The sequence below is a fragment of the Equus asinus genome, chromosome 29 (assembly GCF_041296235.1).
Source record: "Equus asinus isolate D_3611 breed Donkey chromosome 29, EquAss-T2T_v2, whole genome shotgun sequence".
In the NCBI taxonomy this organism is placed as follows: domain Eukaryota; kingdom Metazoa; phylum Chordata; class Mammalia; order Perissodactyla; family Equidae; genus Equus; species Equus asinus.
In genome coordinates this window covers 19,293,548-19,320,505 of record NC_091818.1, presented here as the reverse complement: position 1 = coordinate 19,320,505, position 26,958 = coordinate 19,293,548, and the positions used below count along the sequence as shown (strand labels likewise).

Genomic DNA, 26,958 nt, shown 5'->3' with positions numbered 1-26,958 from the left:
TAGACAAAAGAGATACGGCTACCTGGAATTGCTCCTGAAACAGAAAAAGGACATCAGTAGAAAAACTGGGAAAATCCAAATAAAGGCAGAGTTTAGTTAACATTAATATACCAATGTTAATTTCTTAGTTTTGAAAAAATATATCATGGCTATGTAGGATGTTATTATTTCAACATAAAATGTATTTTAAAATTACATTCTGTTTTGTGTTCTTGTTGCTGCTGGTCTATAGAAATGCAGTTGGTTTTCCTATATATATATGTATATTTTTTATTGAGGTCATAATAGTTTATAACATTCTAAAATTTTAGGTGTACATTATTATTTGTCAGTCACCATATATATGTTCCCCCTTACCCCTTTTGTCTATACCCCAACCCCCTTCCTCTCTGGTAACCACTAATCTGTTCTCTTTGTCCATGTATTTGTTTATCTTCCAGATATGAGTGAAAACATGTGGTGTTTGTCTTTCTCTGTTTGGCTTATTTCGCTTCACATTATACCCTCAAGGTCCATCCATGTTGTTTCAAATGTGACAATTTTGTCTTTTTTATGGCCGAGTAGTATTCCATTCTATATATACCACATCTTCTTTATCCATTCATCAGTTGACAGGCTCTTGGGTTGCTTCCACTTCTTGGCTATTGTGAATAATATTGCAATGAACATAGGGGTGTATAAGTCTCTTTGAATTGTTGATTTCAAGTTCTTTGGGTAAATACCCAATAATGGGATAGCTGGGTTGTACAGTATTTTTAATTTTTTGAGAAATTTCCATACTGTTTTCCATAGTGGCTGCACCAGTATGCATTCTCACCAGTAGCATAAGAGCATTCCCTTTTTTCCACATCCTTTCCAACATTTGTTATTTTTTGTCTTGGTAATTATAGCCATTCTAACAGACATAAGGTGATATCTCATCGTAGTTTTGATTTGCATTTCCCTAATGATTAGTGATGTTGAACATCTTTTCATGTGCCTGTTGGCCACCTGTATATCCTTGGAAAAATATCTGTTCAGATCCTCTGCCCATTTTTTGATCGGGTTGTTTACATTTTTGTTGTTGAGTTGTATGAGTTCTTTATATATTTTGGCCACTAACCTCTTGTTGGATATATGATTTGCAAATATTTTCTCCCAGTTGGTGGGTTGTCTTTTCGGTTTGTTCATGGTTTCCTTTGCCTTGCAGAAGTTCTTTAGTCTGATGTAGTCCCATTTGTTCATATTTTCTTTTTTTCCCTTTGTCTGAGTAGATTTGTTATTTGAAAAGATACTTCTAAGACTGATGTCAAAGAGTGTACTGCCTATATTTTCTTCTAGGAGTTTTATGGCTTCATGTCTTACTTTCAAGTCTTTAATCCATTTTGAGTTATTTTTTGTGTATAGCAAAAGACAATGGTCTACTTTTATTCTTTTGCATGTGGCTGTCCAGTTTTCCCAGAACTATTTACTATTATTGTGTTGCTGTTAATTTCTCCCTTTAGGTCTATTAATAGTTGCTTTAAGTACTTTGGTGCAGCTGTGTTAGGCACATATATATTTATAAGTGCTATGCCCTCTTGGTGGAGTGTCCCTTTATCATTATATTCTGCCCCTCTGTCTCTCATTGTCTTTGTTATCCTGAAATCTACTTTGTCTGATGTAAGTATGGCAAGACCTGCTTTCTTTCTTTGGCCATCTGCTTGGAGTGTCATCTTCCCTCCCTTCACTCTGAGCCTGAGTTTGCCCTTCGAGCTGAAATGTGTTTTGTGGAGGCAGCATACTGTTAGGTCTTGTTTTTCAATCCATCTAGCCTCTCTGTCTTTTGATTGGAGAATTCAATACATTTACATTTAGAGTGATTACTGATATGAGGGCTTAATGCTGCCATTTTATCTTTTGTTTTTCACTTGTTCTGTATATCCTTTATTTCTTGTCCCATGTATTTATGACTGCCAGCTCAGTTTTGTGCATTTTCTATGATGGTTTTCTCAGTGTTCTCTTTATTTATCATTTTGTGTCCTTGTTCTGATTTTTTATTTAGTATTTACCATAAGCTTAGTATAAAAGATCTCATAGATGAGACAGTCTATTTTCTGATAGCCTCTTCTCTCCTTAGTAGTTTCCATCCCTTTCCCCTTCCCCACATTGTTGTCACAAATTATTCCATTTTGTGGTTGTGAGTTTGGGATTAAAATGAAGTGATTACAGTTACAGTTGTTGCTTTCCTTCCCTTTATCTTTAATGTTATAATTAAGTGTTTGCTAACCTGTTCTGAATAGAAGGCTGCAATTTTCTGATTTTGTCTGTTTTTCTCCTTGCTCAAGGCTTCAGGTGAAGGAGGAGAGAGAGCTAAGACTGAAAAGAAATGAAGAAATTCTTTGAGAAATATCCACCTCCATTAGGAAATGCAACATAAGGATTGTGGGTATTCCCTGTAAACCCTGTCTTTTCTTTTTTCAGGTATGAAGGCCTTCTTGATCATTTCTTGAGGTGGGTAGTCGTTTTGCAATGAACTCCCTCGGCTTTTGTTTACCTGGGAAAGTTTTTATTTCTCCATCGTATCTGAAGGATAGTTTTGTTGGATAGAGTACTCTTGGCTGAAAGTTTTTGTCTTTCAGTATTTTGAGTATATCATTCCACACTCTCCTAGCCTGTAAGCTTTCTGCTGAGAAATCTGCTGAAAGCTTGACAGGGGTTCTTTTGTAGATGAATCTCTTCTGGCTTGCTGCCCTTAATATTTTTTCTTTGTCATTGACTTCTGCCATTTTTACTAATATATGCCTTGGAGAAGGTCTTTTTACACTGATATAATTACAAGTTCTATTAGCTTCATTTACATGTAATTCCAGTTCATTCCCCAAGTTTGGGAAGTTCTCAGCTATTATTTCTTTGAACATGCTCTCTTCTCCCTTCCCTCTCTTCTCCCTCTGGAATACCCACAATCCTTATGTTGCATTTCCTAATGGAGGTGGATATTTCTCAAAGAATTTCTTCATTTCTTTTCAGTCTTAGCTCTCTCTCCTCCTTCACCTGAAGCATTCTATATTTCTGTCCTCTATAATGTCAGCTCTGTTTTTAAGGATTCTATGTTTTTTATCTCATTCATTGTGTTCTTCATCTCTAACATGACTGTTTGGTTTATTTTTAGAGTTTCAATCTCTTTTGTGAAGCATTCCCTTTGCTCATTAATTTTATTCCTGAGTTCATAGAACTGTTTTTCTGTGTTTTCTTGTAATTCGTTGAGTTTATGATAACTATTATGAATTCTCTGTCATTTAGACTGTAAATTTCCATGACTTCAGGATTGGTTTTTGGATACTTATCACTTTCCTTCTTGTCCAGAGTATAATGTATTTCTCTATGCTTTTTGATGGGGTGGATCTTTGCCAGTGCACAGTTGTAGTATCTGGTCACAGATTTCACCTGTCACCACTGGGGTTTGCAGGAACTGTGTTTTCTGAGCCTGCTGCATCCCCTGACAGTTGTGCCTGTCTGTTGGAAGTTGTGCCGATAGGGCTCTCTGTGTCTGGCTGTCACTGCTTCACACACACAGGTGCAGGCACTCTGGTGGGGATTCCTTGCCCTTGCCAACTGGCCAAGCTGGTGCACCCAGCAGGATCAGGGAGCAGGGGATGCTTTCTTTCCCACCTGTGCCCCCGTTCTGCATTCAGTGGAAGCCTGCCTGGGCTGCTTGGCTTGGTGAGGGTGACCCTGCAGTCACTTAGTCGCTTCAGTGTGGAGTGTTCCCATAGGCTGGGAAGCAACTCCAAGAGCAAAAGCATTCCCATGGAGGGCTGCCTTTTTCTCTATCTCCTCTCAGAGTTGTGCACCAGCTGCTGTGTGAGGTCCTGCACCCTAGATTGCTGCCACTGGGGAGGGGGAGGAGATCCGCTTACCTCCTTCAACTGCTTCCCTAGGGATCCAGTGCTCCCACCTTCAGACATACAGCTGCGGGGATTTCTCAGACATCCTATTGTGCTGTGTGGGTGTCCTCTGTTCATTAATGAATGTCGTTTTCATTGTATCTTAGGGGGGAAGAGCCTAAGAGAACAGCTCACTCTGCCATGATGCTGACATCACTCTCTAGCTTTCCTATATTGATTTTATATTCGAAAACCTTGCTCAACTCACAAGTTAATCCTAAGAATTTAGCTGTAGAGTTCTGGAAATTTTCTATATAGACAATTATGTCATTTGCCAGTAATGAGAGTTTTTCTTCCTTTCCATTTCTACATCTTTTCTTTTTGGTTTTCTGCCCTCATCTTACTCTGCTGGCTAGGATCTCTGGTACAATACTGAATAGAATTAGTGATATCAGGGATTTTTACCTTTTAAGAGTTAAATTGTATCTATTGATGCCAAGAGATGATTTTAAGTTCATCAGAATAATCTAGGAAAATAAGTTGCTTCTGCTTTGACATGTCTACCATAGAGAAAGCAATACTATTCTTTTTTTTAGTTTCAAATATTAGTGTTTATTCAAAAAGCATAAAACAATATATAACACAGAAAAGGAAGCAATATGAAGACAAAACAGAAAAGCAATATGGCATTATGTTATTAAAACAAGATAAAAGCTGTGACATTAGCCTTGTTAACCTGTAGACAATTAAGATCATCCAAACTGTGCTTTTCTCCTGTCACAGTGTGGACCTGTCATTGAGGAGTGGCTGTCCAGCCATATTCTACATTTCCAAACCATTCCCCCTTGTACCAGATGTGGCTTTGTAACAGTTCTCCTCAAAGGAATGTCAGTGGAAGTGACTGAATGTCAGTTCTCAGGTTGAGGCTTTTCAGAAGCAAGCAAGGTGTGTTCATGCTCTCTCCCCCCAGCTGCTGGAGGACTCAAAGGCCCAGTTTATAAGGCCACCTATTGATCAAGAATGCTTTCACTGCACTGTTTCATTAGCAATAAATACAGTTTAATTAGGTTTAAGCTATTGTGTTTTTGGAGTCCATTTATTACAGCAGTTAGCTTTCCCTAACTAACATAGAAAATGGTATCTTTAAGTGGGGTATATACCAAACAAAAAATCTAATATGTATGGCAACTTCTTTGCAGCTAGACAGCAGGAAATGAAGAAACTGAGTAAAGGATGGTAAGACAGTTATGCCATGCAGTCACAAAACACTTAATAAAAATATTGCTTGCCAAAAGGAATCCCTGGTGATAGAAGCCAAAAAGTGGTTGTCTTCAGGAGAGCAGGCAGGGAATTAACTGGAAAAGGGCAACTATCTGGAGTAATAGAAATGTTCTATATCTTATTTGGGGTGGTGGCTTACACAGGTGTATACAATTGTCAAAACTCACTGAACTGAATGCTGAAGAACTGTGTTTTTACCGTATGTAAATTATACCTCAATTTTTCAAAATGCCTGAGATAGCTTCAGAGGCAGAATGAGTGTCTACCAAGTCTATGGCTATGGGGAAAAGAGATGGAAAACAGAATATTAGAATAACAATATCAGTTGCTGCATTTATGGAGAATTTACAAAAAAGAAATGTGCACAGGCAAGAACTGACAGGTCTGAGAGTAGAAACGAACAATACAGAATCCAGAAATTTGGGGGCTCCCAGGTTACAAAAGCTGACTGCTTCAGGATTTTACACAGTAAGAGAGAAGACTGAAAAAGGCTTTGAGCAAAAATGGCCTGTTACGTTTTCTCAGGTAAACAGAGGGAAGTCAGCCTCGCTGCAGATCAGGTGAAATATGTTAGCTTCCCATGAAGCCTATTTCAAATGGCCATACAACAGTGCTCAGTAGGTGGAGAGTGAGGAATAGGTGTAAGGAAGCAAAGGAATAAATTAGGTTTGGGATTTTTTTGTGTAGTTTTTGGCTAGAGTGACCATATAATTTACTGTCCAAACTGGGATAGTTATGAAAGTGAAAGAGGGCATTATTACTTAACACGTACAAGAGATACAAACCAAGACTGTCCCTGCCAGACTGGGACATGCACTCATTGTATTACTAGCAAATGGAATTAACTACAAGAAGATACATCAGGAGCCAGCTAAGTTTCTGAGGGAATAACACTGCCAAAAACCCCACAAGTCTTGCCTATAAGCTTTAACAGAACCTTAATATAATGCTCAAGTTGCCAAAATTGCATGGGCAGAAAGTAGGAAACAAAGGTTATATAGCCTCCAAGGAGGGGGAATTCCCCAGTGTCCACATAAATGTCACAGTGGAGGAAAATGGGCAAGGAAAACCCTTCCAGAAGGCACAATCAGGTCCTGGAGAATAATGAACGATGGAGTTCCTTCTACAGAGCAGGATCAGAGTCCATCAAGGGACATCTTCTACTCCAGGCAACGATTCTTCAAAATGCTTCTTGCCATCCCATGTTTGTTGTCACTATCAATATTTCTAATTCTAAATGTTCCCTCAGCACTGGGAAATTAAACACAAACTTGCAATTTTCTAATTGGGCCTAATGCAATAAATTATAGACACTGCACGTAATGTGACGGTGGTGAGAATAAGCCCAAAGAGTCTTTGCAAAGATCACTGAACTGACTGCCAGGAGGCCACGATTCTCATCCAACCTTTGCTATTAACTGGGTGACCCTGGATAAATCATGATTTCTCAGACCGCAGTTCCTTCATTTGTAAATTGAGTGAGAGGATGCCTTCCAGCTCTATAATTCTAATTTAAAATTCTTGACCTCACTGAGCCAAAAGAACTACAAAAATCCTCTACAAAATGTCAATACCTGGAGAATCTGTAACAGACTAGATGGTCTGGTTTTTATAGCAAAAGCAACTCAGCACAACTCTAAAAAGTTATATTGGCAAGAAAAACTGGCACTCTTTCATTTCTTGATTTTTCTATATTATTTTGGTTTCATTATAGTACATTAAGCAGTAAAATATAACTTTTTTTAAGTGGGAAAAGACAATTGCCTTGCATTTCATTAGGCTTTAGAAACTAATCCAAAAAGAGGAGAATTCCACTCCTAACTAAAAATTTCAATTCTTATGTAATATTTACAGACTAAAATATAGAATGTTTTAAAAATCCAAAAGCAATTTGGAAAAGACTTTTAATATAAAAAAATACCATAATAACATTTTATTAGTTATACAGTCAATAATAATATTCACTGAATCCTAAAAATATTTTTCAAATAATTAAAATGTGCAAAATATGTCTGCTGAAATTCAAATTTTGATGTTCCCTCTAATTTTTACAAGAAAATAGTATTCAGGACTCTGTCTCCTTTACTGATAAAAGACAAAGCAAAAACTAATATTCTTATATTGATACTTTGTTACTCATAATTATTTACCTTTATACATGTAAAAAGTAAGAGCCAAACATTTTAAGATTTTCTCACTTCAAATCACTGAAGTTGAGACAAATAAAAAATGGCAAACATTTTACAAGTCCTGCTATCACATACCCTAGTTTCATCCATGAGATTCTAAATGAAGCACATTTATTGATTGTCACTGACTACAAAACTATGGATAGATGTTGGACCACCAGGTAAAACAAGAAACATCAACTCCACAGTACTTGAGAAAAGATCACTTTAATTATCTGTTGAGTGAATTAGTGAATCAAAAAAATGAGGAACCAGACAGAATAAGCACCATGAAAATACCCCAAATCTCTGAAACACAAATTTGCAGAGGTACCTCAGATTAAACAAAAATTTAAATAAGTTTAAATAAGGGAAGACTTTTAAGTGAAATATTTCAAATGTGCTAAGGAAACTATTCAGAGATATTTGACAATAAATCTCAGATAAAGGAAGATTTTTTTACGATTAAAAAGGGAAGCTTTTTTACGATAAAAATTAGGCCTTTAGAGAACACTTCACAAATTTAGTTGTTTCCATATCAGTTCTAATGTTGAGACGTCTCTGGTTTGTATATGACATTTTTTTTTCTTCTTTGGCAACTTTAAGGTTTCTCTCTTCCTTCTGTTCTAGAGAAATGTCTTATATTATTTCTTTGATAGTTCTTTTCCATTTTCTCTTGTATTAATGAGTTACTGGACCGCCTGGATTATGTCTCTATTTCTTCCTCATATTTATCTTTCAACACATCTAATGAACTTATTCAGCAATCATATTTCTAAATTTTATGAGTTATTTCTAGTTCTCTAATTTTCCTTTCCTTTAATTCTTGTTTTTTAAAGATTTTATTTTTTTTCCTTTTGCTCCCAAACTCCCCCGGTAAACAGTTGTGTATTTTCAGTTGTGCGTCCTTCTAGTTGTGGCATGTGGGATGCCGTCTCAGCATGGCTTAATGAGCGGTGCCATGTCTGCGCCCAGGATTCAAACCAGCAAAACCCTGGGCCGCCAAAGCAGAGCGTGCAAACTTAACCACTTGGCCACAGGGCCGGCCCCCTAATTCTTGTTTTTAAAAAAGATGCTGTTTTCTATGCAAAATCTTCTCACATTTTCAAAGATAATAATTACAGTTTGTTTCCTAAGCTTTCTACTGCTGTCTCTATAGTTTTTGTCTCCTTAGAGTTCTTTGTTTCTTTACTTTCTCTCTGCTTTCATATTGGAGGCATTCCCGAATATCCGGTGATCCTTGGCTGACTATTCCTATTTAACTGTAAATATAAGTAAAGCAAGATGGCAGCTCTGTCTGCGGAGTTGAGCTTGTTGAAGGTGAGCTTCACCAAAGAGCAAGTGGACAGCAAGCTGACTTCTCTGTGGGGGAACCACTACAGGTCTTTCTCTGGGACCATTCAGTTTCTAGAGAGAAGCCTCCAACATCCTATTTGGGACTTAGAAGATTGATCCTGGTGCTCTAAGAAAAGCGCAGACTTTCATTTAACTCCATTCTCCACTCTTCTGGTGTCCTGAGCCTAGATTCTCTGTAGTTTCAACCTCTCCAGAGAATAAACCTTCCATCTTCTAGGGTGTGGGAAAAGTAGTTATCTGGCTGGGGTGAGATAAAGACCTGAGTGTCCAACTGGTCCTTTTACAGACTTGCAGCTGAACATCTGTTTCCAGCCCCAGGCCTTACCTCCTCCTTCAGCCTAACCGGACATCTCTAATCACAGAGCCTTCTAAGGTTCTGCACGGCAAAACTTCCTGTCCCTGGTACTCTCCTCTGTAGAAGGTCTTAGGTTTTTGCGTTCCTCTACTAAGTCAGTCTCATACTTTCTGCGTTCATATTCATGGATTAGAGTTACTGATGTCACCTACATTTTATCAAAGAGTTGAAAGTTTTGCTTCTTATTTCCTTTGTTTTGGATGGATGTTTTAATAGGAGAAGGCAGAAAGTTCTTTATTTGCCATCTTAAAATCAGAAGTTACAGTCTCTAAATTATTCCACCTCTCATTTGTAACGGTTTGAACTCACTACAGTTTTGGTCTGTGGAGCACACATCCCCATCTCCCTTCTTCTAATTCCTTTGGAGAAAGCCTCCCTCACTCCATGAGGCCCCAGTGGGGCTTTCGATCGCTGGCCATGCCCCTCTACTGCAGCATAGGAAAATACACCTGAGGCTGGTCCACCAGAGTATCCCATTCCCTGGGCCACAGTGATTACTCCTCACATGTGGGGTTAGTCAATCCACATCTTCTGTGAGGCAGAAAGATGGATGTTGGGCCTGAAAAGTTCTCTTTCTGTTGGAATTACTAAACTAGGAAGATGATAGTCTCAAGCTGCTGGTGGTCACGTTACCGATCACATGCCTATCTGAAGGATGATGAATAAAGAAACCAGCAGAGCTGAAAAAGAGTCCAGATGAGATCATTTGAGTTCCTGGCTGCACCATGCCTGAAGCCAGATGCACCTCTGGAAACCATAATTACGTAAACAATGAAGTTCCTTTTATTTTCATAAGCTGGCTTGAGCTGGCTTTCTTTCACTTGCAATCAAAGAAGTCCTGATGAATTCATCATTTGATCAAAATGTTCTAAATTGCAAATACCTGAACTATAAAACACCACTTCTTTGCCAAAAATTAAATAGCCTAACTTCTTTTATTAAAATAAAATCACGAATCATAAATAGCATACATGTATGTACCTTCTACCATTTAGGTAAGATACTTTGATTTTATTTAAATATTCTCATGTTTTCAGGGTAACAGTACCTTTGAGAATGAGGCATATACATTCTGCAGTACTACAAACCAATGGCCACTAACCTACAGAACAATTTTCTTCTACATACTTCAAAAAGTCTTGTCATTTCTTTAAACCTTTTCTATCAGAGTTCCCAGTTTTTAATAAAACTCCAATTGTGTAGTTATCTTACATAAAGGCTATGTGGGGAAATGAAATAACATATCTCAAAATATTTGCTCTCTTAGGAGGAAAAGTACGACTTAAATTCAAAGAATTCGTCAGCCTCAATCTCTGACCCAGAAACTAGAAACCAGGATAATTTCAACCCAAGGATTTATGGGAAGGAGGTAGATGGCAACAACATGCTTCCAAGGAGACAGGCAGGAATGTTAAGAAGTCACGTGTTCCTTGGACGCTCTCACTGGAGTGACTTCCCCACTATTATCTACAGGCCACTGTGCTCGCCAACCCAACAGCCAATGTCTCAGCTTCTGGGACTGAAGTTCTCACGTGGGTCTTTATCAGTCTCACATGCATCTAGAGGCTAGGCAGGTAATCTAAAAGAGAGAGGAGGCTAAACATTTTTAATGTATTACAATTATTTTGTTTGCATTAAAAACTAAATCTTATTAAAATTCCAGTCTCTGTCCTTTTTATTGTTTCAAGGTTTGTTTTTTATGCACCATTTCTAGCTACTATTCCTAGTTTGTCCATGGTTTGTGCCATAAGGGTATCTTAAATGATAATTTTTTGGCACTGATAGTCCTGTATGCACAGAAATTGTGTATGAGCAAGAGCTAATAACAATAATGATAATAATACTTCACTTTACTGAGCATTTAGTATGGGCCAGGCTCTGTTTGAAGTGCTTTATGTATATTTCCTCATTTCATCCTTACTTCAACCCTAGGTGGCGGGTACCATTATCCTCGTTTTATAGATGAGGGTGTGGAGGCACTGAGAGGGGGAAACAGCTTGTTCAAGATCACACAGCAAATAAGCTGAAAATAAGAATCCAGGCATTCTGTCTCAAGGATCCCTGCTCTTAAACTTTTACTCTGCACTCCACAAAGAAATACACCATCTGTTGTGAGTTGAGTTGTGTCCCTCAAAATGTTATGCTGAAGGCCTAACTTCACCTGTGAAGTCACCTGCGAATGTGACCTTACTTGGAAATAGGGTCTTTGTAGATGTAATCAGGTTAAAATGAAATTATACTGGATTAGGGTGGGCCATAGTGTAATATGCTGTCCTTATAAGAAGAGGAAAATCTGGACACAGAGGGAAGACAGTCACGAAAAGATGGGGTCAGAGAGTGGAGCTATGCTGCCACAAACCAAGGACACCTGGGGCTACAGGAAGCCTCGGATCCTCCCCTAGAGGCCTCTGAGGAAGCAGGGCCCTGCCAACGCCTTGATTTCAGACTCCTAGCCCACAGAAGAGAGAGAGAATAAACCCTGTCATTGAAAGTTCCCAGGTTTGTGGTACTTTGTTACAATAGCCCTAGGAAACAAACACACTGTCTTTCACTCACACTATCAAGCTGTGATTTCCAATTTTCAGAGAGATCAGTATAAGTAACATTTAACTTCTCTCTTAATTCTATTTAAAGAAAATCAACTGCCAGGGGTGGGGCTGTGCCTGAAAGGCAAAGCCACCCATCTAACAGAGGTAATTTCTATTCCGCTCTAGCTCATTACTGCCACATGGAAAGGCAGGACCAAAGTTGCCAGATCTTACAGGTTTTAAGAGAATCCAGAAATCTGGATTTGTACGTTAAATTAGCTAACAACAAATCAAATTAGTAACTAGTTAAAATAACACTAATTAATAACTAATTTATGTTTAAAACAATTACGTTAAAACAAGTTAAAACTTGTGCAAGCCAAGTGTGACATGGACTAGCCACAATCTCTGTTTTGTGTGTTTGCTTTGCTTTCTACGTCTATTTTTCCTTTCACATTACTTGACCAGCCCTAACCAGAGACCTCATCTGCCAGATCTAAAAGCAGGCACAGCGCAGGCACTAGGAGCCATGTGGAAGTTAGCATCTTAGGATGAGGGAACCCTCTGTGGATGTACTGAGTGCGGCAGATGCAGGGGAGTACCACACATTTATGAATCCAAGGCTGAACAGGTACATTCTTCTGGATCCACATCTGAAGTCTAACACTGTTCCTTTATTTTGTCAGCTGAGCTTCCTAAGGAATTTGTCTTCATCAGTCCAATGTATAAGAGATGTAGAGCTTTAACTGGGTAAAGGTTTTGGATAAGCTTAAGACATGACGTTGGTACTTCTCAGACTCAGGGCCACTTCATTCATAGCACCATCCTTATTGTTTAATGAGTTCCCTAAATCGTTTATCTCTTATATGTATATGTGAAAGAAGCATAGTGAATTACAATAGCTCACAAGTGACTTTCAGTGTTCACCATCCTCTAACTATAAAACTTGTCCAGAAACATGGAAACATTTTTGAAAAGCAGTTTTACAAAATGTGACTTTATTACTCAGGCTTATTCAAAAACCTCAAAAATATAAAGAATTGTTCTGAGAATGTTGACATCAACTCTAGTCCAGTAAGTCTCTACTGCAACTTAGCAGCATTAGAATCTTCTGAGTACTCACGAGCTATGAACATTTCTTCAGTATCTACTAGAGTTCAGACCTATTTGACACAGTATAGAAACTGATGATTGCTCTGGTAAGTGAAAGGAGGTACCTGATATGTTGCCAGGACTCTCTCTGCTACACTGAGATATTAAGTTCTGTGATGCAGTTTGGCACACCATGGCAATTAAGACTTGAAAAATTGATCAACATTATTTGTGGAATGTTTATAGAGCAACATTAAGGAAGTGAAATAACACAAAATCTGTCCAAATCATCTCATTTAATGCTTTGGGAGGTTTTTTGTTTGTTTTGTGATGGAATTAAAAATCTCTCAATCTTTCATTGGTTTTTATACCAATAAAATCATACAGAAATTTCCTAGCTCATTATGCTCAAAATAATCCCAAATGGTCAGTAGAGCAGGTTTTATCCCTGTATGACAGATGAGGAAACTGAAGCTGAGAATGTTAAATAACTTATTCAAGGTTGTTAGTGACAGAGGTAAAGCTTATACTCAAACCTCCTGATTCTGAGTTCACTGATCATTCCCAACAAATTAAGACTTATAAGACCAGGCTGTTTTAGACAGTTGGACAGCCAGACCTGGGATCAAAACCTAAGTTCTTTTGCTGACTGGACTTCTGACCTCAGATAAATTTTTTAAACCTCCCTAAATCCCAATTTCCTCATTTATAAAACGGAGCTGGAACGACAAAATTCATAGAAAGAACATGACCCAGGGTAAGCACTCAACAAATGTTAGTTCTCTTCTTCTCCTCCCCTCTACAGGATCCTCAAATCTAGCAGATCATCCATTCTCTGGTTAAACATTTGGATGATTAGTGAAGAACTTAGTAGTCAAAGAAAAGTAACTCAAGGAATGTGTAGATATTGATAACACAAAAATAAATTCATTGTCACAGGCAAAGAAGACCATAACAGAAATTGTTGTCATGCACGTACTATTATAGAGTAGCCAAGAGAGTAGTGTTTTTGTTTTTGTTTGTGAGGAAGCTAACGCTTGAGGAAGATTGGCCTTGAGCTAACATCTGTGCCAATCTTCCTCCAGTTTGCATGTGGGACACTGACACAGCATGGCTTGATGAGCAGTGTGTAGGTCCAGACCAGGGATCTTAACTTGCAAACCCTGGGCCACCAAAGTGGAGCACACCAACTTAAACACTATGTCACCAGGCTGCCCTGAAAGTAGTTCTTTCGAAAAATCCATGACGTTGAGTCTTTTTTTAAAGGGACAGGTCACATCAAAACTTCCTGCCTTGAGCTTATTCTCTGCCATCTAATAAACAAGGCTCATTGTTTCCAAACATAAAATACTCAAAATACACCAAAAAGGTATGAAATGTTTCCAAACTATAGTGAGGCTGAGACTCCTGAGTGTGGGTACCTTAGCAGCTGTCATGTCCCACATCGGCCAGGAGTGAGAGTCACCAGGATCATCCAGCTTGTCAGTGTCACAAGAGAACTTAACTTCTGACTCCTTTACATCCACTCTGCTGGCTCACTTGGGTGAGGGTGGGGTGGGGGAGCTCATGGACCAACACTAGCAAGGGATCGGCCTGAACGGGAGGTCAGGGGCTGCACTCACTGCGGATGTGGGTAAGAGAGAAGCATAAGCTCAGAGGAAGCACAGATGCTGTTGTCAGGAGGCATGCATAGGACCGCTACCAGAAAAATTAAGCAATTATCAAATTTGATGCTAAAAATATTTAAATGAACAGCATGATTTAGAATATGTCTTCAAATTTCAACTTAATGCTCAAGAATTGTGTGCCAAGAACTATGGTATATATGTGACTCCAGCTCTTGGCACAACCCTGCAGAACTGAGGCTGTTATTGCATATGTGGGTGGTTATTAAATGCTTTATAATGATTATGTTAAAGGTCATATTCCTCATACATATAACTTCACTTATTATTATGAGTTAGATGTGTACATGAGTAGACAATGGTCTCCTTCCATTAAATGCAAACTGGCTGAAATTACTGTTTAAGTTGCCAGGTTGTAAGAGAAAAGAGATCAAATTAATGAGGGTGAAGTTGTATAATCAGTTTATAAAACAAATCATGTCGAGGTCAAGGCTGACATCATCAACTCCCACACATCTAAGTAAACTTAAAAATGTGACTCTTCTCTTTTTTCCCCACCACCTCTGCTCTAATTCAAGCTGTTTCTTATTTCTCTTCTATTCACATGCAGTTGATGAATTATTTATCTTGGCAAACACCAATTTGATCATGTCACCCATCTCAGAAACCTGTGAGAGCTTCCCACTGCTTGAGGGACAGAGGCCCAAGTCCCCAGCAAGGCATTCACGGCTCTCCGAAATCTGGCCCACCCTTCTAATTCAGTGGTTCTCAACCACTAGCGGAGCTTTAAAAGATAAACAGGCTTATGTCTCATGCTCCAGAAATTCTATTTATTAGTTCTGGGGTAAGATCCAGGGACTTTTATTTTTAAAAATATCTATGGATGACTCTTGTTCACTGCCAGGGTTCAACCACTGGTGTAATTTTCCTACCTATTATTTCACCCAACATGAACTAAACTTTCTGTTCCAGCCAGTAACGCTTTTGCCTTTGTTTGTGTGTTTCTAGTCCTCTGTTCATGCTGTTAATCCAACCTGGCATATCATTTCCTCTCCTGGCTCTTTATGTAAATCTTCACCATTCCTCTAAGACCATATGAAATCCCACCACTATCTGTACCACCAGGGTGAATCACAATGATATTGCCATTCTGATAATCCTAAGAGCATTTGTTACCTTCACGAAGTATATTATGGCAATTAATAACGTAGTGTTTGCACTGTGTTACTTTCATACTTCCCTCTCTATATTTCAGGCTCCTGGAGGGAAAGCAAACGTTTCATAATATCTTTGGTTCTCATTCCTTAGCCCTTGGCATTTACGACAGTACTAAGCATGAAGCAGACATTCACTAATGTGCTCAAAGCTTACGATGACTGAACAAATTAAATTCCCTAAAATTTATCAACTGTTTTTCTTATAGCCAGACAACATAAACTGTCAACCTCCAGGGTTGTTTATGCATACACTGACATGTTTTGCATGGGAAGCATTACTATGCCCATGTAGAAATGAGAGTCACTTAGTCAGAAAAACTGAGGTGATGTCAAATATAGGATTGATACCTATAGAAGTGTTTTTCCTATGTATAGAAGTATTTTCCATGTTTACATATTCAATTCTCATAAGTTGACAGAATAACAAAGTTGTAATAGTAAAACAGTTCCTAACCTGTCAATACCTGACTTAAAAATGACCCACCTTGGGGGCCGGCTCCGAGGCCAAGTGGTTAAAGTCCCACAGGCTCCCTCCGGTGCCCCAGGGTTCACGGGCTGAGACCCTGGGTGTGGACCTATTCTCCACTCCTCAGCCATGATGTGGAGGCATCCCAAGTACAAAGTTGAGGAAAACTGGCACAGATGTTAGCTCAGAGCTAATTTTCTTCAGGCAAAAAAAAAAAAAGAGGACTGGCAATGGATGTTAGCTCAGGGTGAATCTTCCTCACACACACAAAAAATCATTAGAAGAGCACGTGTCCCCTTGCCATAATTTAGAACACATGAGTATAAGTAACCTAAAAGTAAATGCCTCTTATGCAAATACTGAACACTAAAAAGCTACTGGTGTGAGAGTGTCCACTATATTAGCCACTGCCAGAGCCCCAGCTCAGGCCCTCCTATGGCTCATGCTGCCCAGAAAGTTACTGTTCTGCTTCTAGGGCATGGGAGATATGCTTCCATATCCACAGCTAGAATTTCTCTACAAAACAGTGGTATCCATGGTGGCCGCCTGTAGTTACAGCAGCAATGGGACTTATGAGTTAAACGGTCTTGGGAGGGCTGGCGGAGAACCTAACCACTATTTACAACATTGCTTTTGTGGAAAAATGCTTTCTGCATTCCAAACAACAGAATTAGACATGAACTGTTGGAATACAGTTTATTTCTTAGGGAACTGACTGTATCTTATTAATTACACTATGGTCAGCACTTTCCTAGGATAAGATGGCATCATGGAGGTCTGCCAGGAGTGCATAACAGGAATGAGTAGTTGCCATGCATATGGACTGTATGTGGCTATAAGGATGAAAGACAGAGGAGATGATGAGAGAAAGATCCAGGCACATTCTTAATTTATTAAACCAATATTTACTGAGCATTATTAAAGCCTATGCTGAATGCTGTGCGAGACAAAAATAAGTCAGCCAAGATCTTTGATTTTATAGTCCTTACAACCTAGGATGGGAGATAAGACAGACATACACACAAGTAACAAAGCTGCATGGTAAAATGTGCTATAATAGTAATAAAAATAAAATATTAGTTGAAGCCAGGAGAGAGAGGGAGAGCTAGTGCTTCTCGCTGGAGCTTCTAGGGAGGTTCACAGAGGAGTCTGCACCTGGGCTGAGCCTTGAGGGCTTGCACAAGGTTTCAACAGGCAGAGGAAACAGCAAGTGGGGAGCAGGGGACATCATAGAAAAACATCAAGAAAAACAGTACAAGTCAAGACACAGAGATGTGAAGAACACTGAGAGTTCAGAGAATAGGAAAGAGTCCAGTTGGCTAAAGTAGGGGATACTTTTAGGAGCTTGGGAGAGGGCTTTGAATGCTAGGCAAAGGAGCATAGATTCCATCCAACAGTGAATGGAGAGCCATTAAAGAGCTTTAAAATTCTTGAAGTGGTTCTACATGCAGATCTATCTGGCAGCAGAATACAGGATGGAAGAATAATAGTTGAAGTTGGTTGAGATGACGTTCAAAACTAGGTTTTTAAATAAATAAACATTTCTCTTTTTTTTTTTTTGAGGAAGATTAGCCCTGAGCTAACTGCTGCCAATCCTCCTCTTTTTGCTGAGGAAGACTGGCCCTGAGCTAACATCCATGCCCATCTTCCTCTACTTTATATATGGGATGTCTACCACAGCACAGCTTTTGCCAAGCGGTGCCATGTCCACACCCGGGATCCGAACTGGCAAAGCCCGGGCCACCGAGAAGCAGAACGTGTGCACTTAACCTCTGCGCCACTGGGCCGGCCCTAAACAGTTAAACATTTAGGGTTCAAGTGCTAGTTAATTACTGAGTATCTCCCTTTAACGACTGAGAACATATAAATCATTTAGAATAGTCATACAAAGACTTAAAAAACTGAAAAAAAAGAACATTAGCTACAATGGAAAAACTATTTTAAAAACATTAAGCGTAGCACATAGTCGGGACTTGATAGAAAATAAAGGATGATTTTGAGGTATTAGTCTCACTTTAAAAATATCACATTTAAACATTATATTTTTGACAAGCAGATGAAAATTTCATAACAAATCATCGTTCCACTATTTTCCAAGAGCAGTGATTCAATACACAAGGTGACCATAAGATATCCTGAGAAATCTGAGAGCTGACAAAGCATCAAAGGCAGTGCACTTAATTCTTTACATTTTAAATCGATCTTGAGCTGATGCTAAGATGGATACGCGCAGACTTACTTGAAGTGATCTGACTTAGTAAATGTCTTCTAAACTTCAGATTTTCAGTACTGGATGAGACGTGGCATTCATCTTTATCTGAAAACAAATGTAACAGAAGTAGTCAAGTTGAAAGAATTGATAGGTAGCTTATAGAAGCCGATTACATGATTATACATTAAAAGACCATAAAAGAGTTATACGAAGTCCTATAAAATTGACATTACTTCTACTATGTATAATTAAAGAACCTAAGATGAAAATTTCAAGCCATGCTCAAAGATTTCCAAAGTAGGAGATATAATACATCCCCTTCATATATTTAGACGTCAATCTCCTAAAATTCTGGAGAACATAGTATGAGATGTTTAAGCCTGACTTACACTGAATTAAAATTTAGCCAATAATCAAGCCCTATTCACTACTACATCATGGAGAACAGGGAGAGATGAAGTTGAATAAGAGAGAGTTCCTGTAGTCAAGGAACCCACAAACCCCAGGAGAGACAGACAAACATGAATAACTCCATATCAGTGCTGATATGGTAAGTGGTACAAGGTGCTACGGGATTTTGCAAAGGGTTAATTACTACAGGGAAAATATGGGAAGGCTCTGTGTTATGGACAGAATTAAGTCTCCCCCAAAATTCATGTGTTGAAGCCCTAATCCCAGTACCTCAGAACGTGACTGTATTTGGAGATAAGGCCCTGAAAGAGGTTATTAAGTTAAAATGAGGCCGCTAGGGTGGACCTTAACTTAATATGCCTGGTGTCCTAATATGAAGAGATTAGGACACACAGAGAGACACCAGAGATGTGTGCACGCCATGGAAAGACACAGTGGAAAGTGAGAACACAACAAGAAAGCGCGCATCTGCAAGCCAAGGAGAGAAGTCTCAGAAGAAATCAAACCTGCTGACACTTGTTCTTGGACTTCTGGCTTCCAAAACTGTGAGCAAATAAATTTATGTTGTTTAAGCCCCCTAGTCTGTGGTGTTTTGTTATGCAATCCTAGCGAAGTAACATACTCTGTAGAGGCGAAATTTAAATAGAGTTGTAAAGGAGATACAATTTTAACAATCAGATAAAGGTAAGGTTTAGAAATAAACAACATTCCAGGAAGAAACAAAAATGACTTTCTTTTAGGCATAGAGGCCACAATGTACAGTGCGAGCTCAGAACTAGTCAATACACTTCCATAATAAGAGTATAGTTTGCGGAGAAGGAAGTGAAGAGGTGAAGTAGGAAGCCGGGGAGGCAGGGAGGGAAGCAAGGAGGAGAGGAGGAAGAGGGACCAGGAGACTGACAGACCAACAGACAGAGAAGGACTGCGATCTGGAGTTCAGGTCATACTGTAAAAGGGGTTGAATACTACATTCAATATATAGGGTTTTATTTTACATATAAAAGGAGCCATCAAGGGTTTTCAGCAGAAAACCTTTCAAATCTGTATCTTGGAAAAATGACTCTGGTTTTGCAGTATGCATTACTGTGAGAAGACTCAGAAGGCAATGAGACCTGTTTCGTTACTGAAATAGTCAAGATAGGAAGAAACCAGGGCAAATGCAATGGAAATAAAAAGTTGAAACTTCAATGAAGATGTGCTTGAAAATGAGAACCAGAATAACCACCCCATCAGTTACATGAGACTGAGAAATAGAACAATTACCATCATTCAGTTATAGTTACAGTGGCAGAATGTCTCGGGCCTCAGCAGACCTTGCTCTTCAACCACAATCATGTGTTGTTTGCATCAACCGTTACTTCAGTAAGTCAACCAATCCAAAGAGTCACCTCACTTCTGATATCTTACCCTAGAACTTCAGAGCCCTGCCTATACCCAACAAAAACCCTAAACTCATTTCTTCCACAGAGGCACCATGTCAGAGTCATCTGTGTGCCCTCTCTTGCTGCAGCAAGCCAACAGAACAGTTTGCTTATCTCCTAACATTATTTATTTGAGAAGGTGGCTTTCTACAAAATATTGATGTCCATCAATGGAGTCAAGGAAGAAGAGCAACAGCAGGGAATACCCTGTTCTGCCTTTTCAGGACAGAGGGAGGACTAAGGAGAACTTAACAGTTACTGGTGACCCTAGAAAGAAATTTCAGGAAGGCAATGACAGAGAACAAAAACTCCCAGCAACTGAGAGATTAAAGAACAAGGAGAAGAAGTGGAAGTAACTAGTAAATGTTACTCTTTTAAGAAGCCTGGCATTGTATAAAAGTGAAGCTGAATCTTTAACAAGATTTTTTGTTATTTCTATTGTTTCATTTTTAATGCTAGTAAAAGGAAGACATAAGAGTGATAAATAATGGAGCAAATTCAAGAGAAGATGGGGACAAGAACTCTGTTATGCCACGTTAACATGTTAAGCCATGTTAAAGAGAGAAACAGTTCTTTCTCTACATTTAGAAATGAAGGAAAGGTTGAGTGACGAATATAAATAAAAATTGTGTGTAAGGGGGTCAAGTTGAGGGAGTTAAGGTCCAATGGCAAGACCATCTATTCAAATAGAGAGGGAGAAGGAGGGAGGGAAGGAAAGAGAGAGAAGACAGTATTTGAATGAATACCTAAAGAAAAGAAAAAACATTGCTGGAGAAGAGGAGAAAGGAAAAGAGAGGCGGCTTTCAGTATTTGAGATCATGCAATGATTCTGGCTAATAGAACTGAGCAAGTTAAAAAATAATGACTTCTGAGTATCAGAAACTCAAAAACATGAATAAAGAGAAAAAGATCATAAGCACATAGTGTGGCATGGAGAGGACAGTCTCAAGTCTGATACCGACATGACTGAGGAAGCCGGCATGGGGTCCTGGAAGTCAACCAATAACAAGAATTGGAAAGGGGAGATGACAGACTAAGATTTGGAAGAGAAGGAACTGATGAATAAAGGTGACACATGGATCACTGATTGACAGTGAAGAGCAAAAGAACACAGCAACCTTCCTTTAAAATCTAGAGTTAACAAAATTCAATACTTTTTCTTGAGATGGCTGTGAGAAAAGTGGCACTGTCTACGAAAACCAGGTTTACATTTCTAGGGAGGAGAATGAAGAAGAGTTCTGGGAAAATACCAAAGTTATAAAAACTGTTTCAAAATAGAGCAGGAGGTCCAGATGATATGAGGAAGTGGAGGTAGGTCAGCAGTGAAACTGTGGGTTCCACCTGAACTGGGTAGGTAAGAGAGCACAATAAAAGCAGGGCTTCACCTGGGTTGGTAATTAACAAAACAGCATTCCTTCTCTTTCTCTCTGCCTTATCTGTTTAGTAAGATAGGGCAAAAGGCCAGCCACATATGTCACCACTCTCTCACTCTCTCTTAACTTGTTCCCCCAAATGCACATACATTCTCCTCTCTTCCATACAGTAAACTCAACAGAGCCAGTTAAGTCAATCCAATTTGAATTGGTAGGAAGACCAGACCCAATTTCCCCATAAATAAAGTTGACATTTTTATTCTGAGTTATATCTACTTCTCAAACAGTTCAGATGTCATAAGAAGAAAAACGTGGTTTAACTAATTGGTCCTCTCAAACTCCAACAACAGATGTGAATAAATGGAAATCAATCTGAGGGAAACTATATGGAAAGTGGATTGAGTGTAGAACTTGTCAGCCTCAGTGAAGTTTTAAATTTCCTAGAAACATTCAAAGACCTAATACTGAGACCCAATTCAGTTGAAGACTACTATTAGAGGTGAGGAGATTTCTAATTATGGATTCAACGCTTTTAAAAGATTAAGCACTACTCAAAATTGTTACTTCTTTTTGTGTCACTATGGTAAGCTGTATTTTTCAAGGAATTTGTCCATTTCATATAAGCTGTCAAACGTATTGACATAAAGTTGTTCATAATATTTTCTTATCCTTTAGATATTTCCTGGATCTACAGTAATGTTTCCTTTTCATTCTTATATCGCTAATTTGAGCTTTCTCTTTTTTTCTTATTAGGGATTTATCAACTTTACTAATCGTATCAAAGAAACAACTTTTGACTTTGTTATTTTCTCTATTTTATGTCATCTTCGTTTATCATCAGTTTACTTCCAGTTTATTTGAATTTAATTTGCACTTCTTTTTGTAGCTTTTTGAGATGAAAGATTAGATCACTGATTTTCAAGCTTGCTAAGCATACGCATTTAAAGCTATACAGTTCTCTCTAAACACTACTTTAATTGTGTCGTAAGTTTTGACACTGATTCAATTCAAAATATTTTGTCATTTTTGTTGTGAGCATTTCTTTGACCCATGGGTTATTTAGAAGTGTGTTGCTTATTTTCCAAGCAAATTGAGGATTTTTTAATCTTTCTGTTATTTATTTCTAATTTAATTCCACTGTGGAATATATAGTGTATGATTTCAATCCTTTGAAATCTGTTGAGACTTGGTTTTTGGCTTGGCACATATTCTATTCTCACATAAGTTCCACGTACACTTGAAAAGATGTGCATTCTGCAGTCGTTGGGAATAATGTTCTATAAATAGCAATAGGTCAAGTTGGTTAAAAGTATTAGTTAAATATTCTATAACCTTACAGGTTTTCAAAAATCTGCTTGCTACATTAGTGGTTGAAAGAAGATTGTTAAATTCTCCAACTGTGATGTTGATTTGTCTACTTCTCCTTTGTGTCAATTTTACCTTTATATATTTTGAAGTTATATTGTTAGGAACATATAAATTTAGAATTATTTCGTCTTCTTATTGAATTAACACTTTTATCATTATAAAATGCTCCCTTTATCACTCATAATACTTCTTGCATTAAAGCCTACTTTATCTGATATGAATATATCAGATTATAGTGTTTGCACAGCATACCTTTTTTTTTCTCCCCATATCCTTTTACGAATGTATGTTTTGTGCAAACTATATATAGTTAGGTCTTTTTTCTAATCTAGTCCAAAAAAGTTTTTGGCTTTTAACTGGAGGACTAAGTCCATTTACATGTAATCAATTACTGATATTTAAGATATCAATTACCAATATTATTTACCAATATTACTGTTATTGGTTTTCTATTCATTCCATCTGTTTTTTCTTCTTTTCTTCTTCTCCTTTTGATTAATTCATTTTTTATTATTCCATTTTATCTCCTGTTTGTTAGCTTTTTGTTTAAACATTTTTGTAATTTTTTAGCAATTATTCTAAAGATTATAAATACTTCTTTGACTTATTGCAGTTGACTTTTACCACTTCCTGAACAAGACAAAAATATCAGTTTGAGGCCATTTACACCTACCCACCCTTTTTCTATTGTTTCCATATATTTTATGTCTATATATGTTTTAAGCCCCACAAGACAATGTCATGGCTGCTTTAAATACTGAGAAATCTTTTATATTTACTCACAGATTTATGCTTTCCTATGCTCTTCAATATATCCTGAGGTTTTATGGTTCCATTTGGGATCATTTTTCTTCAGACTGAGTAACTTCCTTTAGTATTATTGTAATATGGATCTACCTGTGACAAAGTCTCCAATCTTTGGTTTAAAAACATTTTTATTTTGCCTTCATTTAAAAAAAATTTTTATTGAGTATAGAGTTTCAAGTTGGCAGTATTTTTCTTTTCTGCATTTAAAATTTAAAGCTGTTATTCCACTGTGTTCTAATTTTAATAATTTATGTAGAACAGTCAGCCATCAATCTTATTGTTGCTCCTTTGAAGGCAGTGTGGTTTCTTTCGGTTGTTTGGTTTTAAGATTTTCTCTTTATATCTGGTTTTCACAAGTTTCACTATGTTGTACCTATGTGGTTTTCTTTACATTAATCTTCTTTGGGGGGGTCACTAAGATTTTTATGCTTCTTGAATCTGTGTATTGCTATCTTTCAACAGTTTGGGAAATCTTTGATCATCTTTTCAAATATTGCTCTTGCTTATTCTCCCCTCCAGGGACTCCAATTACATACATGTTATAGGAAATGACTCAATCCCATATGTCTCCTATGCTGCTTTGTTCTTTCCATTCCTTTTTTTCTCCTGTGCTTTAGCTTGCACATTTTTCCATTGAACTGTCCTTGAGTTCACAGCTTCTAGTTATTTTTTGCAGTCCCAAGTAGGTGCTATTCAATTCAAATCTTAATTTCAGATATTATATTTTCAGCTGTAGAATATTCACTTGATTATTTTTCTATAGACTCAAACTTTCTGTTGACATTCCTCATCTTTTCATCCATTTTGTTAACCTCTTCCTTTGCTTCTTTTAATATATTTATAACAATTATATAATCCTTGTTTGGTAACTCCTGAATCTATATCATTGGTGGATCTGCTTCTGTTGTCTCTTCTTTGGACATGTTTTCTTTCTGACTTTTCACATGTCATATAATTTTTTAGTGCATTTTTAATATTGTGATGGTAACCACTATAAAACTGTAGTTGATGTTATTTTCTCCCAGTGAGGGCCCATCCTTCCCTCTATTAGACAGCTAGGGTGAGGAGCTGATCACTTCAACCTAATTAGTTTGCATCTGGTACAAAATATTTCAAAGGTGAGATCAGTTGTATGTTTACTGCAGCTGCACTCTACCCCCATCCCATGGAGACTGTCTTCTAAACACTGCAAGATTGTAGACTTCATCATATATTTCCAGCTCAACTTCCTAGCTTCCCATTACTGCCTCAAGGCTCAGCAAACAACCTCATCAAAACTCCAACTTGTTTCTCTTTCCCTAGTAGAGTCTCACTTCCATAGCAAGCTTGATCCTTGGCCAGTATTCATTCTGGGAAAACACAATCAGGAAAGATGATTGCTAGCAATCTCAGCTCATATGGGCTCTTCTATTTCTGGAATTTCTATTCAGTTAGTCCTGTTTGCTTTCATGGCTCTCTGAGGTGTCAAAAATATGACTGTCCTTAAGAGTGACAGAAATATTCTGAAACTTCTCCCATTGAGAAGTAGGCATATATGTCCCTCCCCCTCCTTGAATTTGGGTGACCTCTGTGGCTTCTCTGACCAATAAAATATGGTAGATATGGTTAATAAGAGTTAATAATATTGTATTGCATATTTAAAAGTTGGGAATTAGACATTAAATTCCTCCAGATTTTAAAGCAAGTTGTTTTAGCTACACTGTAAGGAAAAAAGAAAGATACATAAAAGGGCCTGAAACATGGCAGATACTCAAGAAATATTACTTCCTTCCTCCTTAAAACAATTCTGCAAGATGGTATTTATTGATTCATTCAAAAGTTATTTTTAGCACCCACATGTCAGTCTCTATTCTAGGACCTGGAGATAGATGCTGAATAAGGCAAACAAGGTCCTTAGGACATGGATAAGAGTGGGCTCTTATCTGTCTAGATTTCAATCCTCTCTTTACTAGGAAAAAAAGAAATAGTATGTTTGAATTGTCTCTTGATCACTATCCTAGAGTGTCTCTCTAGCAAGACTGCTTGGTTTGAACCCCTACTCCACCATTGTAACCTTAAATAAGTTACTTAGTGTCTTTGCCTCAATTTTCCTTACCTGTAAAATGGGGATAAGAAAACACTTCATTGCACTGCTTTATTGAGTTAAAAAATACAAAATACTTTGAATCATGCTTCGCATACAGTAAGCCGTCAATAAACATTAGCTATTTTGTTATCTGGCACATACCTAGATGTTCATTTACTAGTAATTATTGTTTTAAAGGTAATAAAGACTTGTTGAACTAAAAAAAATATGGTGGATATGACATGACACCAGTTTCTGTGCCAAGAACTTAAGACACTGACAACTTTAACTTCTTATATTGTGGAATACACTGAAAGCACTGAACTTCCATTAAATAAAGCCAATTAACTTGATATGTTAAAAAAATAAAACAGCGTTTGTTCTCACCAAGTTTTTCTATTATTTATCTGGTTTTATAATTTTCTATTTTATTGGTTTCTACTTCTTATATTCTACCTTTTACTTGCTTTGGGTTTATTTTGCTTTTATTTTCCAAGCTTCTTAAGGTGATAATTTTAGATCTTTCCTCTTTTCTAATGATAGTATTTTAAAGCTATACATTTTCCTCTAAGCACTGCTTTAGCTACATAAATATTGGTATGATGTGTTTTCACTTTCATTCAGTTCAAAGATAATTTTTAATATTCCTTTTGACTTCTCTTTGAACCATGTTTTATTTAAAAGTGTGTTAATTTCCAAATATTTGGGGGAGAAGTTGCAGATATTCTTCTGTTACGTATTTCTAATTCAATTTAGTTATAGTGAGAGAACATACTCTGTATGATTTTAATCTTTTAAGTCCAACTGGTTAACAGTGTCATCCCAGATTTCTATTTTTTGTTTGTTTGTTTTTAAAGATTGGCAACTGAGCTAACAACTGTTGCCAATCTTTTTTTTCTCCCTTCTTCTTCTCCCCAAAGCCCACTAGTATATAGTTGTATATTCTAGTTATGAGTGCCCCTGGTTGTGCTATGTGGGACGCCACCTCAGTGTGGCCTGATGAGCAGTGCCATGTCTGTGCCCAGGATCCAAAGTGGTAAAACCCTGAGCTGTGGAAGCAGAGAGCACAAACTTAACCACTTGGCCATGGGGCCAGCCTCTCTATTTTTTTATTACTATTCTGCCTACTTATATATCAACTGCTGAGAGAAAAGTATTTGAAACTAACTGCAACAGTAGTTTTGTCTATTTCTCATTTCTGCTCTGTCAGATTTTACTTCAAGTATTCTGAAGCTCTGTTACTGGACTCACAGACATTTTGGATTGTTATGTCTTTTTGATGAATTGATTCTTTTATCATTACAAAGTCTCTCTCAACATCGCTAGTAATATTCCCTGTTCTGAAGGCTATTTTGCTGGATATTAATA

The 26,958-nt window shown here is 37.7% G+C and overlaps 1 protein-coding gene across 10 annotated transcripts in view; it reads right to left on the bottom strand.

Annotated features, from left to right (window-relative positions):
• Positions 1-26,958, bottom strand: part of ZNF438 (zinc finger protein 438) — a 185,583-nt gene that overhangs the window by 83,514 nt on the left and 75,111 nt on the right. For 9 of the 10 annotated variants that reach the window (XM_070501323.1, XM_014851776.3, XM_044762003.2 and 6 more), the window contains one exon: positions 18,173-18,250. The exons of the other annotated variant lie outside the window; for it this stretch is intronic. In XM_070501323.1, the coding sequence (XP_070357424.1) occupies positions 18,173-18,250 (78 nt within the window). The remainder of the gene's footprint in view (positions 1-18,172; positions 18,251-26,958) is intronic. 10 annotated transcript variants of the gene reach the window in all.